The 16,326-nt window shown below is 52.2% G+C and overlaps 1 protein-coding gene across 8 annotated transcripts in view; it reads left to right on the top strand.

Annotated features, from left to right (window-relative positions):
• Positions 1-16,326, top strand: part of CLEC16A (C-type lectin domain containing 16A) — a 203,420-nt gene that overhangs the window by 56,054 nt on the left and 131,040 nt on the right. For all 8 annotated transcript variants that reach the window (XR_006294234.1, XR_006294235.1, XM_043560532.1 and 5 more), the window contains 2 exons: positions 9,758-9,887; positions 13,729-13,829. Coding sequence is in view for 6 of the 8 variants with exons in the window: in XM_043560532.1 (XP_043416467.1) it covers positions 9,758-9,887; positions 13,729-13,829 (231 nt within the window). In the remaining 2 variants the exon portion in view is untranslated. The remainder of the gene's footprint in view (positions 1-9,757; positions 9,888-13,728; positions 13,830-16,326) is intronic.

The following is a 16,326-nucleotide window of genomic DNA, read 5'->3' as shown; positions in this document are numbered from 1 at the left end:
AGTCCCTGTAGTCAAAGAAGCGTTCACTCGATGCTCGCTGTGTCCCAGATGTCTCATCGGTCTGAAAGGATAGTCCTCTCTTTCTGGAGTCACTTGCAACAGTAGCTTAGTAAACAGACCCCAGGCACGAAAATGAATTGTTTGAACTTCTCGTTTGAAAAATAGGGTTTAGCTTTTGTTTTTTTGGCCTATGGAAAAAGTAGGCACCAACCGCGTGGCCTGACCTTCAAAACCTATTCTTTTCTTAAATCGCAGCAAGAACTTGGAATGAAGGGGATGACACTGACTTTGAACTTGCCAGGTCAGCTGGGAGTTCAGGGGTGCCTGGAAGTTTGGAACCCCGGCTTTGCTTTTTTTTTTTCTTTAATTAAAAAAAATTTTTTTAATGTTCATTTATTTTTGGGAGAGACTTAGAACGAGAGCAGGGGAGGGGCAGAGAGAGAGGGAGACAGAGAATCTGAAGCAGGATCCAGGCTCTGAAGTGACAGCACAGAGCCTGACGCGGGGCTCGAACCCATGAACCGTGAGATCATAACCTGAGCTGAAGTCAAAATGCTCCACTGACTGAGCCACCCAGGTGCCCCCCCAGCTTTGTGTTTTGTTTTGTTTTGTTTTGTTTTGTTTTGTTTTGTTTTTTGTTTTGTTGTTTTTGAAGCCTCCGTTGAAATGAAATGGAGCCCTGGCCTCATTTCTGGCTCCTCTTGGAAAGCCGGAGCCAACCCCAGGGCTCGCAGAGTTTCCCGATTGGGGTGAGCCACGGATTAGCCATTGGGAGGTTGCGGTCTGAACCCCCCGACCCTTGATGGACTGCTCCTGAACAGCTCTGTGACCCTGGGCAAATCATCGCTTCTCCACCAGTGGGAGGACATCAGGATGCCCGGCTCTCGGGTTGTCAGAAACACGAGCATCGGTGTCTGAGCCCTTCAGCATGTGTCACACGGGCACTGAAAAGAAAGCCTGGCCAAGGTGGAGAGCGGAGCGAGGAGCTGGGCTGGGGGGCACTTTGTGCTTGGGTACCCCCGCCCCCGGCTGCAGGTTTCTGTGCAGCCAGCCCGGTTCTCTGTTGATTTGTAAAACGAATCAGTGGGGTGAGTGAGCATGTGTGTGTGGTGGAGGGGCAGTGGGAAGGGAGGGAGGAGAGGACTAGGCGGCCAGCCCCACGATTGTAGAGGTGTGGGAGTGCCAAGTTTCCAGATAGGCTTAACTAGTATAAGGAACTTCCCAGGGGGGAAGAGAAACCTTCTGAATTCACCCTCATGCTGCTCGGTAAGACATAGGAAGAGGCACCCCAAATACTCAGCCCTTGGACACCCTGTTGTTGTGGCCAGGTGCCGTTTGCCTCTCGAAAATCTGCTCCAAGGCCAGCCAATGGCACGCGGTCCTTCCCCTATTTCCTAGGTAACCAGCAAGGGCATCTTCCTCCTCCTTCTTCCCCGAATGGTCTTGTTAGGGCCTTCTTCTCCCCTTCCCCCTTTCTATGGTCTGTCCTCGTTTTGATTCCTGGAATGTAGAACACAGAGGGCAACTCAGAGGATCCTTGAATTTGTGAAGTCAAAGACTGTTGGGAGGTCATGCCTGCCATTTCCCTGAAAAGCACTTCATTTACCAAATATTAATCAGATTAGAATGTACATCATCCCGGGCAAGTTGATGGATTATTGCTGTTATTTAAGAAAATCAGAATGTCAGAGCATTGGGGAAGCCCACGGATCTGGCCAGAGTTGTCATCTGGAGGGGGAGAGGTTGACGTCCTTGGTTGTGGAGAGTCCTCCGGCCTCTCCTCTGCACGCACACTGCCGTACGACCAAAACTGCCGTCCAAAACTGCCTCCAGAATTCTTTCCCTCCTCCTGAACTGAAACTCTGTCCCCTTTAAGCATTACCTCCACATCCTCCCTCCCTGCGGCAGCTATCATGTTCCTCTTCCTGTCTCTGTGAATCTGACTACTCCAGGTAGTTCACGTCAGTGGGATCACAACGGCGTTTGTCCTTTTGCGACCGCCTTATTTCGCTTACGTCACGTCCTCAGGGTTCATCCATGTTGTCACATGTATCGGGATTTCCTTTTTCAGGCTGAGCAGTATTCCGTTTTTTTGGGCACACTGCATTTTGCTTATCCAGTTGCTTCCCCACTTTTGGCCACTGTGAATAGTGCAGTGTCCACGAGTGTGCAAATCCTCTTCTGCTTTGGGGGCTTTTGGGGAAGTGACAGAGGCCGAGGAGGGCTGGGGCAAAGGAGCTGGAGATTCGGGTTCCCACGCCCAGCTGCTCAGCCTCACAGGGACGTTCCTCGACTCCCAGAGGCTCCAGACTCCAGTTGTGTAAAGGGGTCGCACCGCCCCCCAGGCTGGGACGCTGGAGCCTTCTAGATTATGGGCCACGGTGCCCGATGCGGGAACTGTAGCCACACGGGTGCTCCTTGCCAGCTCGTGGCCGGTGGGCAGTGCGGGGAGAGGAGCTCACAGCCGTGGGGGCAGAGGCCCACCTCCTCAATCCCTCTGTATATCAGTTTGCCCTTCTGTAAAATGCAGAGATCGGCCAGATCAGCCTTGCCCCAGCTGCGGGGTTTGGGGATGGTTCTGGGTGAGTTGGAGCAGTGAGAAGATTCTCGTTGAGATCAGCTCCAGGGGAGCCTGGCGTTAGTGTCCTTCACACCTCCCTTTTCCAGCACACACAGCAGGCCTTGCTCCTTTCGTGTGTGTGTTTTCACACCTGCTTTCTGTTGACACTGGCTTGAGGCTTATAGTAGTAATGAAAACGTGTTTTCGTTTGAAAATATTTTCAAACTTAGAAAAGTTTGGGAAAAGAAATAGTATAAAGATCACCTGTTTACCTTTTGTCCAGTTTCATCTTTTAACACATTCTGGCCCATTTGCTTTCCTATTGGTTTTCCCTCTCCCTGCCCCTCCGCCCCACACTTTTTTTCTGGATAAGTTGCACCCATCACGTCCCTTCCCTCCTGTCGGTGTCAGCACGCGTTTGCCATGGATAGCGCGTTTGCTTTGGTGAGCGCCGTGCAGCTGTCCGCCTCAGTGGAGTTTTCTGCTGTCTGCGGTTCAGCTTGTCCGTTGACCTAATAACATCCTCCAGAGCGTCTTTCCCGCACCAGTAGAACATCTAGTCTAGGGTCAGGTAGCGCCTTTAATTGTCGTGCCTCCCTGGCCTTCGTCAGGCTGGAGCGTTTTCCCACAGCCTTCTCTTTTACGACATTGACCTCTCTGAAGAACGCAGGACCTCTCCCTCCTTTGCTTTACTAAAACGTTCCTCATTCTGTCTTTGATGTTTTCTTTGTGATAAGATGAAGGTTATGCATTCCGGGCATAGGTGGTGGCATGTCCTTCCCCGTGTGTCCCATCTCGAGGCACATGATGTCCTTTTGACCCCTCCCGGGTGACGTGAATATCGGTCACCTGGCTAAGGTATCTCCCGGTCTCTCCACCGTATAATTGCTTTCCCTCTTCTTGATGACTAATTAGCAACCCGTGGGGAGCTACTTAGAGATAATGCAGATTAATCCTGTGCCTCATTAAAGTGCCCCCCTGGGATTTGTTCCTCATTGATGATACTTGCCTGAGCCACTCTTTACCCGCATGGTGACAAAATGTTGATTTTTCCAACGTCAGCACTCTCTCCACGTTTAAAGATCAGCCCTCAGCATTCCGCTGTAAGGGAGAGCCCTCCCTTCTCCCCGTTTCTTTATTTATCTCTTCTTGGCACAGGCCATGGATTCCAGTTTTTAGTGGTTTGTGTTTCGTTACTGATTTAATTAATTTGATGCTCAAATTGTCCCAGATTTGGCCATTGGGAACCCTTCTGACCTGGCTGCTGTGTCCTTGTGATACAGTCCCCTCGTTTCTTTTGAGCAGCCTTTATGCCTTCTGGCGTGACAATTTAACCAGGTTCATCTTGTACCTACGCTGCCCATCCCCAGGATGAACCCTTTCTCTGCAAAGCCCTGGTTCCTCTCCATGGGCAGTGGTGTTAGAGACCAAAATCTGGGTCCCAGATGTGCTGATGGCTCCCATGGTGCTTTGCTTTTTGGCTCTTTCAGTGGACAGAGCTAGAAAATAGACGCGAGTATAAACACAAAATACACATTTCCTCACGCATGCATATGCATACGTACAAACGCGTATGCATGTGTGTATTTTAGAAATCGTGGATTCATACCAACACCTCTAATATTCATACCGATGCAGATCAGTACCCAGAAGGCTCTTTCTTGCCTTCTCCCGTTCCAGATCTGTGTGTCACTTCTTCAGCTGGAGCCTTGCCTCCCAACAGCATCAACATGTTTGTTTGCTCAGTCCTAGAATACATCTAAAAAAGTTTCAGTTTGTTTATTGTGTAATAAACAAGAGTTCAGGATGGTTTGCAACTCCCCCTCCCCCCTCAGATGCTTCACCCATCTCCCAACTGAGGGCATAGAGTCACGTATCCTGTTTATAGCTATTCACATTAATCTGCCTCTCCTTTTTTCCTTCCCCTCCGTCAGGGTAGATATGGTATGTATTTGAAAAAAATTGGGGGACCTATTTTTTTTTTTAATCTTCTCGGTTTAGGGTTCTTCCTTCCCATTTTTTACTGATTTAATTTCTATGGAAAAAATATATGGACTGTGAACAAAAGTGTGCAAAAAGGTTTGTTTAGGAAGGGTGCCTTCCATATTCTTTCCACCCATTCCCCTACCTCTGGTAGATAACCACCTTGGATTATTTTCTGGGATATCCTTCCCGTATTTCATTTTGTAAGAAGAAGCCGATTTATATATGTTTTCTTGCTCTCCCTTCTCTCTTGCACGCAGGGTAGCATGCTGTATATGCTTGCTCTTCTCTCCCGTGTCAGTACAGTGGTGTTCCTCATTCCGGTTTGCAGCTGCCCTGTGTGTATGTGTGCGTGTGTGTGTGGACAAGTTTATTCAACCGATCTTTATGCTTGGACATTTAGGTAGTTTCCAATATTTTGCAACTACAGATAATACTTCAGTGAACCCTCTCGTGCGTGTGCATTTTCATATTGTTAGGGGTGTATCTTCCAGATAAATCCCTGCAAGTGGGGTTGCTCAATCGAAGAGTATTGATAGTGACTGAAAGTTTCCTTTTAAAATGCATTGAAGTCAAAAGAAGAAAAATGAGGTCAAATACGATGATTAGGTAGGTGACACATGGGACGGGCAACACATAGATGTGGCACACATCGTAGAGGCAGGCAAGTGACCGAAGTTGGAGCAGAGCTGAGCTGGGTTATTGTCATGGTCCCTTTACATTCTGGAACAGAAACCTGGATGGGATGGGGGCTCCTGCTATATTATAGAACGGTCAGGCGGAGCTCCCCGAGAACTCGTCATCAGAGCTTGAGTCCTGGCCTCAGTGAGCGTCAGTGGAAATCCGTGCATGCATGCCCCCTGATCCGCTCTCCTTGGTGGCAACAGCATGGTGCGTGTGCCCTGGGAGGGGAGCGAGGCTGTGCCCAGGCAGGCCTGTGTCTGCAGAGAGACGTGGGCCCCGGAGGGTTGATAGAACTATGCCCGATGATCTGTTCTGGCATAAAAGAGAGGTTCACTTTGACACTGAATCACCAGGAAAGGAAAGGCCAAACCTTTCTCATCCTCTTTTAAAGATGGCTGTAGAATCCATGAAAAAAAATTTTTTTTAATGTTTATTTCCTCTTGAGAGAGAGAGAGAGCTACAGAGCATGAGTGGGGGAGGGGCAGCGAGGGGGAGACAAAGAATCTGAAGCAGGCTCCAGGCTCTGAACTGTCAGCATGGGGCTTGAACCCGTGAACCGAGATCGTGACCTGAGCCAAAGTCAGATGCTTAACCGACTGAGCCACCCAGGCGCCCCACGTAGATTCCATTTTAGAATGGTGAGAATGTGGAGAGACCGTCTCCCCAAAAACCTATTACCCACCCCTCTTTTGCCCACTTGGTATTTTGCATGCAGTTGCAGGGAGTTGACAGACCCTGGGTAAGAATCACAGCTTTTGGGGGTTGTCTGGATAAGATGGTTAAAAAGCAGCAGTGGAGGAGCGGGGACCTGTGTTGGCGTTGGAAGGACTGTGGTACATTCGTCAAGAGAGTTAACCTCAGCCCAGCGGCTCGCTCCACAGCTGTGCTGGCTGCAGGAGGGTCAGGAGGCTGGGGACAGCTGTGGGAGCCAGGGTGACAGAACCAGAGTTCGGAACCATCGTTGCGCGTGGAGCGGAGAGGCCCTCGTGGGCCGGTCCCGCGCGAGGACGCGACCTGGGAGCCGAGAGGGCAGCAGTCCTGGCTTCTGCCGCTGCCTTTCTAGCTGTGTTAATTGTCACTGTGCTTCTGGGTTCCGTTTCCTCATGTTCAGTACCCAGGACCAAACCAGTGGTTTTCAGCAGTTCTGTGTGAAGCTCCACAGAGTTCCAGAAGGGAGCTTCAGGGGCAGGAGGGAACCCATAGTCAGAGACGTCTGGGAGCCCACCCACCCTTTACCTGGAGCGGCTCTGGTCCCATCTGCTCATCGTGGTGCTGTGCCATGGGGAATTGTCATTCAAAATTATTGTGCAACTCCTTAACTAAATTTGGTGAGCACGAGACAGGCTTATCTTTCGCTGCTCCTCTGCTCCAGAGTTCCCAGCGTCCAGGGAGATGAAACAACCCAGAAGGAATTACCACGTCAGAGCAGCGTATTCTCTAGAGTGAGGGGCTAGGGATCGGCCCCGTAACCTCGGGGAGTCCTCGGAACCGAGTTCCGCCCCGTCAGCTGGGCTGGGAGGCACAGGAGCTTGCAGCGGTACAGGAGGCGTGTCACGGGTCCCAGGGTCGAAGCCAGAGGCTGGCACCACAGCCAGCCTGCTAGTATTCAGATGTTTTCGCTGGCATGCTCTATCAGGAACACAGAACAGTCAAGTAGATCGGCGATTTCAGCACGCGTCTTCCAAACACAGATCCGTTTGTTGTAAGTTGCACGTATTTGTATTGCCGTGTTAACGTTATAAACAACATAAACGGGACAGGTTTTTTAAAGGTGAGAATAATTAAAAATATAAGGTGTCTGCCCCACAGCAGGGAGGTGGGGCTCATTGGGAGGCCACTGAAGGAGGTTGGTGGGGGGGAAGGCGCAGACGCAGGAGGGCGCGGTGGTTCTCAGCCCCCAGTCTGTGCCGCCGCCTGCTCTTGGCGGCGGCCCTGGCTGCTCGGACTCCTGCTGACTCGATAGCTCCCTGTGAATCGACTCCCTTTCTTCCCCTTACATTTCGCCCCCTCTTAAGTGGTGATAGCCGCGGTGAAAGAACAGGTTCTCTGTGTGGTTAGAATTTTCTTCCCGTGCACGTGAAAATAAACACAGAACTACGCAAACAAACTGTCCAGACACCACTTGAAAATCGTGGGTTGGCCCCCGCGTCTGTGGTGGGGGCGGCCCTGTGGGAGGCTCCGGTCTGCAGTGTCTGACTCCGGGCCACACTGAGAAGGAGGGGCTAGCGGTCGGGGCCCATGTGGACCGGTGGGGGATGCCCTCGTCCACGCCCGAGGACCATGGCAGGTGCAGCCGTGCCCGAGGGGGTCCCAGAGGGTGGTGGGCACGGGATGTCTCCCATGAGAACACGGTGCAGGCTCAGGGCAGACTGGGTGTGGCTCTGGGTCACCCGCTCCACGTTGTGGCGGCCGTGTGTGCATCGCTGCCGGCCCTGTGTGCAGCCAGAGCCTCGTCCCCCTGTCCGTCCCATCACTGAGCGCTTCCCCTGTGGTCGCAGGCCCTGGGCCCGACCCCAGAGGTCCAGTGGAGAGCAAGACAGACAAGGCAGCTGTTCTTACGAAGCCCCCATTCGAGTGGGGGAAAGCAGACGGCAAGCAAGCAAACGGATACACAGAATATAGAAAATCCCGGCAGTTACAAATGCCAAGAAGTAAAATTGAGACGGGGCAGAGGGGACACATTCATGCAGAAGAATTCCACGTAATTGATGGATGCTACTGCCTGCTCCAGGAGCTGGAACATGGTAACTCCCGCTCCTCAGCTGTGGGCTGCGCTTAATGACTCACTCGCACTGAGTGTTGCGTGGAAGGAGGAGGGCAGGTACCTCTCCGGTGGGGACGTGTGACCAGCGTCAGCTCCGTCAGGTGATGTAGACGTCACATGGGCGGACACGGCGTTGTGTTGGGAGCCCGTACCCTCGCTGCAGCGGGGTGAGAAGGGCACGTCTCCTGCGTGGGCTTCCTCCCGGAACCTGCAAGCCTAGTCTAGTGATGAGAAAACACCAGACCCAGGTTGGGGGACGTTCCGCAAAATACCTGACCAGTTCTGTCTCCTCAAAGCAGTAAGGTCACCAGAGGCAAGGAAGTCAAACACTTGGTCACAGCCAGGAGGAGCCCAAGGGGACGTGGTGACTGGATACAACCTGATACCCTAGATGGGATCCTGGAACAGAAAGTGGACAGGAGGGAAGAACTAAGGAAGTATGAATGAAATACGGATTTTAGATAATAATAAAGTGGTAAAGGAAAAACAGGTGTAGAGGGTGTCGGAGAAGACCTCTCTGAGGTTGGTGGCATTGGAGCTGGGCCTCGAAGGATGTGATCGGGTCAGGCCAGGGTAGGGAAGACCGGGGGTGAAAGCGTCCCGGGCAGAGGAAGCAGCCGTGTAACGATCCTGGGCAGAAACAAGCTCGGGCCCCTCAAGAGCGTGGAAGAAGCTGTCAGCACAGCTGGAGAGGCGTGAGGCAGAGGAGGCCAGGCAGTGAGGTCAGAGGTGGACAGGGGCCAGGCCGTGCGAGGCCTCGACGCCGTGGAAGGCGTTTGGATTTCATCCCGAGTGTGATGGGAAGGCGGCGGAGAGTTCTGAACAGAAGGGCGACATGAGCTAATTTCCACTTGAAATAACTTGAGTCTGTGTGGAGAACAAACTGGGGGTGAAGGGAGGCGGCGGCCAGGTGGGAGGCCCTTGTGCCGGTCCAGGGAAAGACCACGGCTGGCAAGGGCTGCCAGAGTCCTGGGCGCGCCCTGGCCCCTCAAGAAACAAGTGCAGGTTCACGCGTCAGCGTCCTTTCCCTCCTCCGTCTCCTGAAGATGGGGGTTGACCTGAACTCTGGGTTCCAAGAACCAGCTGTTTGAAGGTCCACACCTCATGTCAAAGACCCCCATGACACGGACACCTTACAGCCCACAGCTAACCATCTCTAATTCAAGATGTTTTCCTCTCCTGGTTCATATCTCTTTCGGAAAATAAACAATGGACGCCGTGCTTCAGTCGGTTGCTTCAGGTTGCCCTTATTTAATTGGGAAAAATACAGTGAGGTTTCTAACCTCTCCCTGCCTTCTGGAAGTTGTTGGGGGGAAAAGGAAAACGAAAGCTTCAGGCGCGTCAGAGCCTTTTGTACAGTGTAAACGGTTTCAGTGAATCGGGTTATGATTTATTAACCACATATCATTTTTCTTGTGCTGCCTCCCCTCCTTTGGGAAGGAAGTGTGGTATCATTGGAGTAGAAGAAGTGTCTTAAAAAACACCTTGACATTGAATAAGCTACTGCAATTTGTGCTTTTTTTGGGGGCGGGGTGTCAAAGTCAGGGTCACGCTTCTTGGCATTGCCGGGATGAGACCGGAGAGGGGTTCTGGCCTCTGTCTTATTTGTCCCCGGCCTGTTGCCGATGTTCCCGTCACTGCCGCCGAGCCTTTACTGGACGTGTTAGGAGCCGTCCCCTCGGGCTTTGTCTGCGGCCCGGCTGTGTCTGTAAATCTAGGTCCGTGAAGCTGTCTGGGCTCATCCCGGTCTCTGTGTTTGCTCCTAGAGATAGAGATGGTGATCATGGAGCGCAGCAAGCTCCCGGAGCTGGCGGCCAGCACGTCCGTGCAGGAACAGAACACCACGGACGAGGAGAAGAGCGCCGCCACTGGCTTGGAGAGCGTGCAGTGGAGCAGGTGCTGCCCGTCGTCCCCCACTCGGGCTGGTGCTGCTGGTGGGGCGCCTGCCAGTCGGGGTGGGGGGTGCTGCTCCGTCGCTGGGGCGAGGACGTAGGCTGAGCGATGAGGGGGGCTGCCTCGGCCGGGGTGCCCCCCGGAGGTAACCGGGGGCCTCTTCCCGCCACCCGCGTGGCGCCTTCTCCTCCGCAAAGTCATCCTGCTTCCTTCCTGCTCCTCCAGCCCCCCGGCCACCACAGGCACAGCCCCTCTCGAGAGGCCACAGGAACGAAGCTGCCACTCAACCCTGTAGCGCTCACCCCTTGGAAAGGGGAAGACTGAGACATGGCCCCCCCCCCCCCCCCCCGCCGCCAAGTGCTTTGGGGCTGTGCCCTGTCCTAAAGGGTGTGGACCACCCGTGGCCGTGCCCTGCCGCTCCCAGGAGGGAGCCCCTTGGGAGCCGCGTTTGGATCTCCCTGGCTCACTCGTTCACCGCCGGGCTACCCCGCCGCCTGTGGGGCGTGCCCTTGTGGCTCAGCCAGCGTGATTTAATGCTGCTGTCCACCTTCGACTTTTCCCCTGATTTTTCATTTCACTGATGGCCCGCGGCAGCGAAATCCTCTTAAACCGTGGAGATGCCACATTTCCCGGAAACTTGCTGCAGCACCGCCCCTTCCAGAATGAGACAGGGTGTAAGCTTGCTCTCAAAGTGTGCAGCGAACTGTTGCAAGGGCTTCTTCGTTTCAGAGTTACTTCCTTAACAGGTGGCCCCCCGGGCTGACCCCCGCACTGACCTGATCCTCCTTCAGGGTTCATAAACGCACGGCACGTCAGCCTACAGAGCACTCCCTTCCTGGCCTCTCGGGCCGGAGCGGCTGAAACACACACACCATCCTCTTTATTCGTCCAGCTTGAAGCGGAGAGTTGAAGCACACTAATTTTTTCCTCCACATCCCTTGGCTTGGCAAATGTTTCAGTTATCTAACAGACAGGATTAATTTCTATCAGATGCACAAGGGGGCCATTTTTACTTTGGTTTCAACAAAAAACCCTGGAGTGTGGTGCAGGCTATCAGTTGTTGGAACTCACAGAGACCTTTTTGATTTTGCTTGGCAGCAAAAAACATAACTCCTGGAGCTCTGAAAATGAAGGGAATCATTCTCAACACAGAAAGGGACGGGAAAACAGCCTTCAGTTTCTTGGCACAGCATTAGTTAGGATAGGAATGATTGGAAAAACCACAAATGACTAGTGGGGGGTGGTGGTGCATAAGCAAACGGGGGAGCGTCGGCTTGATAGAATATCAGCTGCTGCTTTTAAGTGAATACTGTCAGGATATGTTGGGTTCCTTAGGATCTAATAAATGGAAACAGAGCGCATATTTGACATAGTATGGTAATAGCATAGCTTCGCTAAACGGAAGAAAATAAGCATGTATTCTTTAAAAAAAAAAAAAAAAGGCGACAGACCACATTGTTATGTTTTGAATGTTCGGTTGAGATTTCTTTCTTTTTTTGTTTTTTCCTGATTTTTAGTGAAGAGAGGGGTTTTCTTAGAGTCGATTGAGGTTGTTCCGTAACTTTCTGTGACTTTAACTGACATCTTTTACCACGTGGCTTGTAATGCAAGCTGAGCCTGGTGCCTCGAGTTGGGCCCACGTGCAAGCTTGCGGCCGCGGGAACCCTTGGGTCAGGGCTGTGCTTTGCACTGAGACCCAATCCGAGGGGAGACTGGAGCAGGTCGATAGTTGCCTTCTCCTTTGCACAGGTATCGAGTTGTTGCTTGTCAGAAACACTGCCACGGACTTCTCCCCTCCCGGTTCCGGGCACTGAGCAGGGAGGATGGCGCTCCGGGGGAGGGAGGGAGCGGACTGTTCTCCTTGACATGAATCGCATCTTGACATTGGCCCACTTGTCTGAAGAAACAGCGGAGTACAAAGCGGAACTGTTCTACTCCTCGTATATCGTGGGCCTGTGTCCCGCATTCGGGGTTAAATACAGGCCTGAGAAACTGAAAAATGTTTTAAAAAAGTTTTTTTTTTTTTCTTTTCTTAAAAAAAAAAAAAAAAAGTTAAAAAAAATTACAAAAGTAATACACATTCAGAAAATGTGAAAACATTTTGAAAAAACGTACGAAGAAGGGCAAGAGGTCTCCGTGATGCCAGTCTCGAAGGCAGCTGTTGCTAACGTCCTGGTTATTTCCTGCCAGTCGTTTTTCATTGCCCGTTTAGTGGGAACTGTGCCCTCCGTGCCCCCAGTACTTACACTTTGCCATTTTCTTTCTTTCCATCCAGTACCTAACGCCAGGCATCTTTTTCACTGTGCTGCACTCTCAGCAAACACAATGCTAATGGCCACACGACACTTCATCTCCTAGAAGATGTTATGTCCCGCCGGCCCTCCCTCTGTTCCTGGGCATTTGGTTATGTGCATTGCTCCCAAACGAAAATAAAATCCACATTCCGAGCGGCTGGTTTACAAGAAAACGCTTTATCCTGCTCTCAAGTTTGGAAGTGTTATTGCCAGGAACTTACAGAAACCCAAATCCGCACATGGCAAGACTATTCAGGCATCTGAAAGGTGCCGGATCTGGGCCGGGGAGGGTCTGGGGCCCTGGAGAAGCAGCCTGGACTTAATTGTCCCCTTCTAAAAAGGGTTCTTCCTTCAATTTCCGAGTGTCCGGTGTTCCTTTGAAATGTTGCCACAAGAACATCTTCACTCCTTTCTCTTTGGCCTTTTCCAGTTAAATATTTTATTTTGAATCACCGGTATGTTTATGGGATTCAGATTTTTTTTTTTTTTTTTTAAGTCTAAAAGGTTAGGCAGTGAAGCGTCTCCCCGTGTGTCTGCCACACCTCTTCACTGCCCCCTACACAGTGGTGTTGACGGTGGCTGTGTGACCTTCTAGGAGCTACGTGTGCTCCGTCATTCACCAAGGTGCTCTGTTTTCCTGGCTTCGGCCTGGCATCCGGAGAGGCGGCCACCGTTGGTCACAGGCTCCGAGCCCCCTGCCTGCGCGGCCATATCTGTGCGTGTTCTGTCATCCTTGTGATGAACATCCTTGTTCTCTCTCTCCAGACCAGGCCCTTCCCCTGGAAGGGCAGCATTTGGGCTGTGCGGTTTGTGGTATTTCCACTAAGCATCAGAGTTGAGACCTCACATCGCTTCTTGCCCGTCAGAGAGAGTCTGCCCAAGAAATTGCTGGGCCAGCACCTGCCAAAGCGAGCTCGTGGAGAAAGTGCCCTTGGAAAACACAAAACAGGGATCCTCTGTCCGCTGCTCCACGCGAGGACGCTTGGCCCTGGAGCACCCGGGCCTGTGTTCAAGGCCCTTCGTGGTTTCACTTGAACCCTCACCAGAACCCTGTGAGGATTTAATCCCTACTTTCCCGATGGGCAAACGGACAGGTTTTAGGTAGCTGACCCAAGGGTTTGCAGCTAGGAGAGGCTGAATCCGAATTGGAACCCAGGCAGTCTGGCTCCGGGGCCCACGTTCTGAAATTGTTCGGACTTGCTGGTGCTCTGTCTGGTGTTGTCTGTCTCCCTCGCCGCTCCCTGTTCTTCCTTCGCTCCTCACTCGTCTCAGCGATGATGTGGTCCGTCTGTTCGCCGGCATGGGAGTGCCCCAGGAGCAGGGCTTTGCGTCGTTTACCCCCATTGTCTCGAACAGCTGGGGCATGACTGTTGTGTGCTAAGGGGTCTGGTCCTCTGTCACTTTCCCCTGGAGATAGCTTCCCACGGGCAGAGCCCGTCCCCCACGCCTGGTGTTGGCCGCGGCACTCAGAGGGCTCGCCGCGTGCTGGTGGGAGAGAAGTGGTCACCGTGTGCGCCAGGAGGCTCACGCGCGCCCCTCCTCTTTTCCAGACCCTTCCTAGATATGGTGTACCACGCCCTGGACAGCCCGGACGACGACTACCACGCACTGTTTGTGCTCTGCCTCCTCTATGCCATGTCTCATAACAAAGGTAAGCCTTCTCACCTCGCCCGCCTTCCTGGCATCCCCCTCCTCTGCCTCGTGGAACAAAAAAAAGAAAGCCGCTCTCCTTGAGGGATGCCCTTTCTGGTTTTGGCAGACTCCCCCGAAACTTCTCTTCAGCCTCGTCAGAATTTCTCGGGTGCTTTTGCACAGACCAAAGCCACAGGAATTGGTTACTCAGGCAATATGGCGGGTGGGAGGAAGGGTACAAGTGAGCGTCTAACCTGGTATGACTATCTTCACACTGTGGTTTTCTTTCGACCCCTCGCTTTTACAACTGGCTGAGCACCCGACCTCTTTTCCTAACATCAGAACTGAAATCAGTCAAATTGTGATCTTGGTTTTGCTATTTATAATAGCTGAAGTTCTTGCTCTGGGTTGAGGGCTAAAATAGACTCTGGGCAGATTGGGTGGAATTGTAGGTTTCCTTTCTGAAGAAAGGTGTGGTTCTCTGGCTTCCCCCATTGAGGTGGAGTGGTCAGGATCAGAGTCCTGTGGAACTGACAGATCTGGTTAGGATTCATTCATTCACTTCCTCCCTGGGGACGGCCTCTGGTGTACCCCCCACCTGGCTTGACACCGGTAGGTTCTGAAACCTCCACATCAGAATCTCTGCAAAGAAATCAAGAACATTCTTTCTGGCCTCTGCCAGGAGCTGGGCTTGGCGTAGAGGAGACTTTGTAGCAGGTGACGTTTTAGGAGGTTTTTCATAAGCTAATTGGGAGGTGTGGAGGTGGATGTGGGTTTTACTAAGACAGCCTATGCCTAGAAACGTTTAAGAAGCCCTCGACATAGTAAATATTTACTCTTAAATCTTTAACCCTGATAAATAAGTGGACTAGTGGCAAAAATATATACGATTAAAAAAAAAAGCCTCCCCTCCCATCTCTGTCCTCCACCCTCTTCTTCAAGGCAGTTCGTGTTAGCAGTTTCTTGCGTGTCTCTTTAGAGATCTCCATGCAGACCCAAGTACGAGCGTATAGGATTTTATTTCTATGACTGCCCCGCACTGAACCATAAATAAGGTGTCCCTAATTGTCCATACCCTGTTTTTCTGACATCGTCATGTATCCACGCATCATGTTCCTAGAGAACTGCCTTGTTCTTTTTGATCGTCATGTCTGCGCATCATTTATTCTGCCATCATCCCCTTATTGAACAGCACCGAAACTCCTTCCAGGCTTTTCTCACCGTGGAGAGGACCCACCGTGATGGCTCTTGTCATGTGTAAGTCATTGTGCACCCGGCAAGAGACCTCTAAGAGGCGCCCAGCAGGCTCGGAATCCTGCTGACATTTCCTCCCATCTTGCTCGCTCCCGTGGCTTCTGCGATCCCCTCCAGCCCCTGGCGTGGTGAGTGGCACGCAGGAGCCCTCAGTTTCTGGGCGGAGGCAGAACTCCATGAGACCGACCGACTCCTGCCCAGGTGCCGCCCACCGCTCCCCGGCACCTGACTTCTGTGCCCTCTGCAGTCCGAGCTCCTGCCCGCTGCATGCTGGAGACTCCTACTCAGGTGTTTCAATGGCACCTGGAACAATGTGTGCTGTTCCCTGAAGTATACCCTGACCTCATCACGCTTCCTGCCGTTTCTGGTTCGGTTCAGATTGCCTACCAGGTTGAAACTACCATGACCTTTAGCTCCTTCCCTCCTTTGATCTAGCATTTAGTCGTCAGCCTTTGTCAGTCCTCCCTCTTCAGCTGTCTGATCAGCAGAATTTAACCAAGTGTGGCTTGGTGCCTGGCTCGAAGCTAGATGCTGCAGGTGAGAGTCAGAGGCACGAGGGCAAGAGAGGTCTGGGCACGTCATTCCAGTGGCCATTATCCCAGCCTCCGCACGGGTCTAACATACGGCCGTTTCGTTATCCGTCCTCCATAGCACTGCCAGGAGATCCTCTGTGACACGGTGTGGACCATGTCCCTCCCGTTCAGAATCCCTTCGTGCCTTCATCTCTCCCTTAAACTCCCCCCTCCTCTTCCTGGCATTTTAAGTATCCAGAGTGCACCCACCATTCCAACTTGATCTGGTTCCTCTGACTTCCCTTCACAGACCTTTGGCTCTAGGTGCAAATTTTTATCTAGTGGTAGAACTCTTTCACAGAGATAAACTTGGGGATACTGACACGGTACTCCCTGAACTCCTTAAAGTTCTGGTTACAAGCAACAGGAACTACTTCTCATTAACTTAAAGCAGTAAAAGGGAAAGTCTATAGGAAGGCCCCTGAGCCAGCTCCCAGGATCCGAGCAGTTGCTGAAAGACAGAGGGAAGGGCAGGAACCAACCAGCTCTGGGGACTTCCTCAAGGCAGATTGTGATTTGGCCCCAGAAGATCCCAGGCTGGGAGTCTGTTTCCATTCAGGTTTCACATTCTTGGGCAAGAGATCTGACTGTTGCAGCTTTTGGTGGTGTGTCTAACTCTGGAACATTCAGTCATGGCTGGGGGTCAGGGTCATATAGCACAGACTTGGCCCCAGGGCCCTGGGACTGGGA

The sequence above is a fragment of the Prionailurus bengalensis genome, chromosome E3 (assembly GCF_016509475.1).
Source record: "Prionailurus bengalensis isolate Pbe53 chromosome E3, Fcat_Pben_1.1_paternal_pri, whole genome shotgun sequence".
Classification (NCBI taxonomy): Eukaryota; Metazoa; Chordata; class Mammalia; order Carnivora; family Felidae; genus Prionailurus; species Prionailurus bengalensis.
Note: the sequence above shows the minus strand (reverse complement) of the source record. Positions and strands in the feature narration are given on the sequence as shown.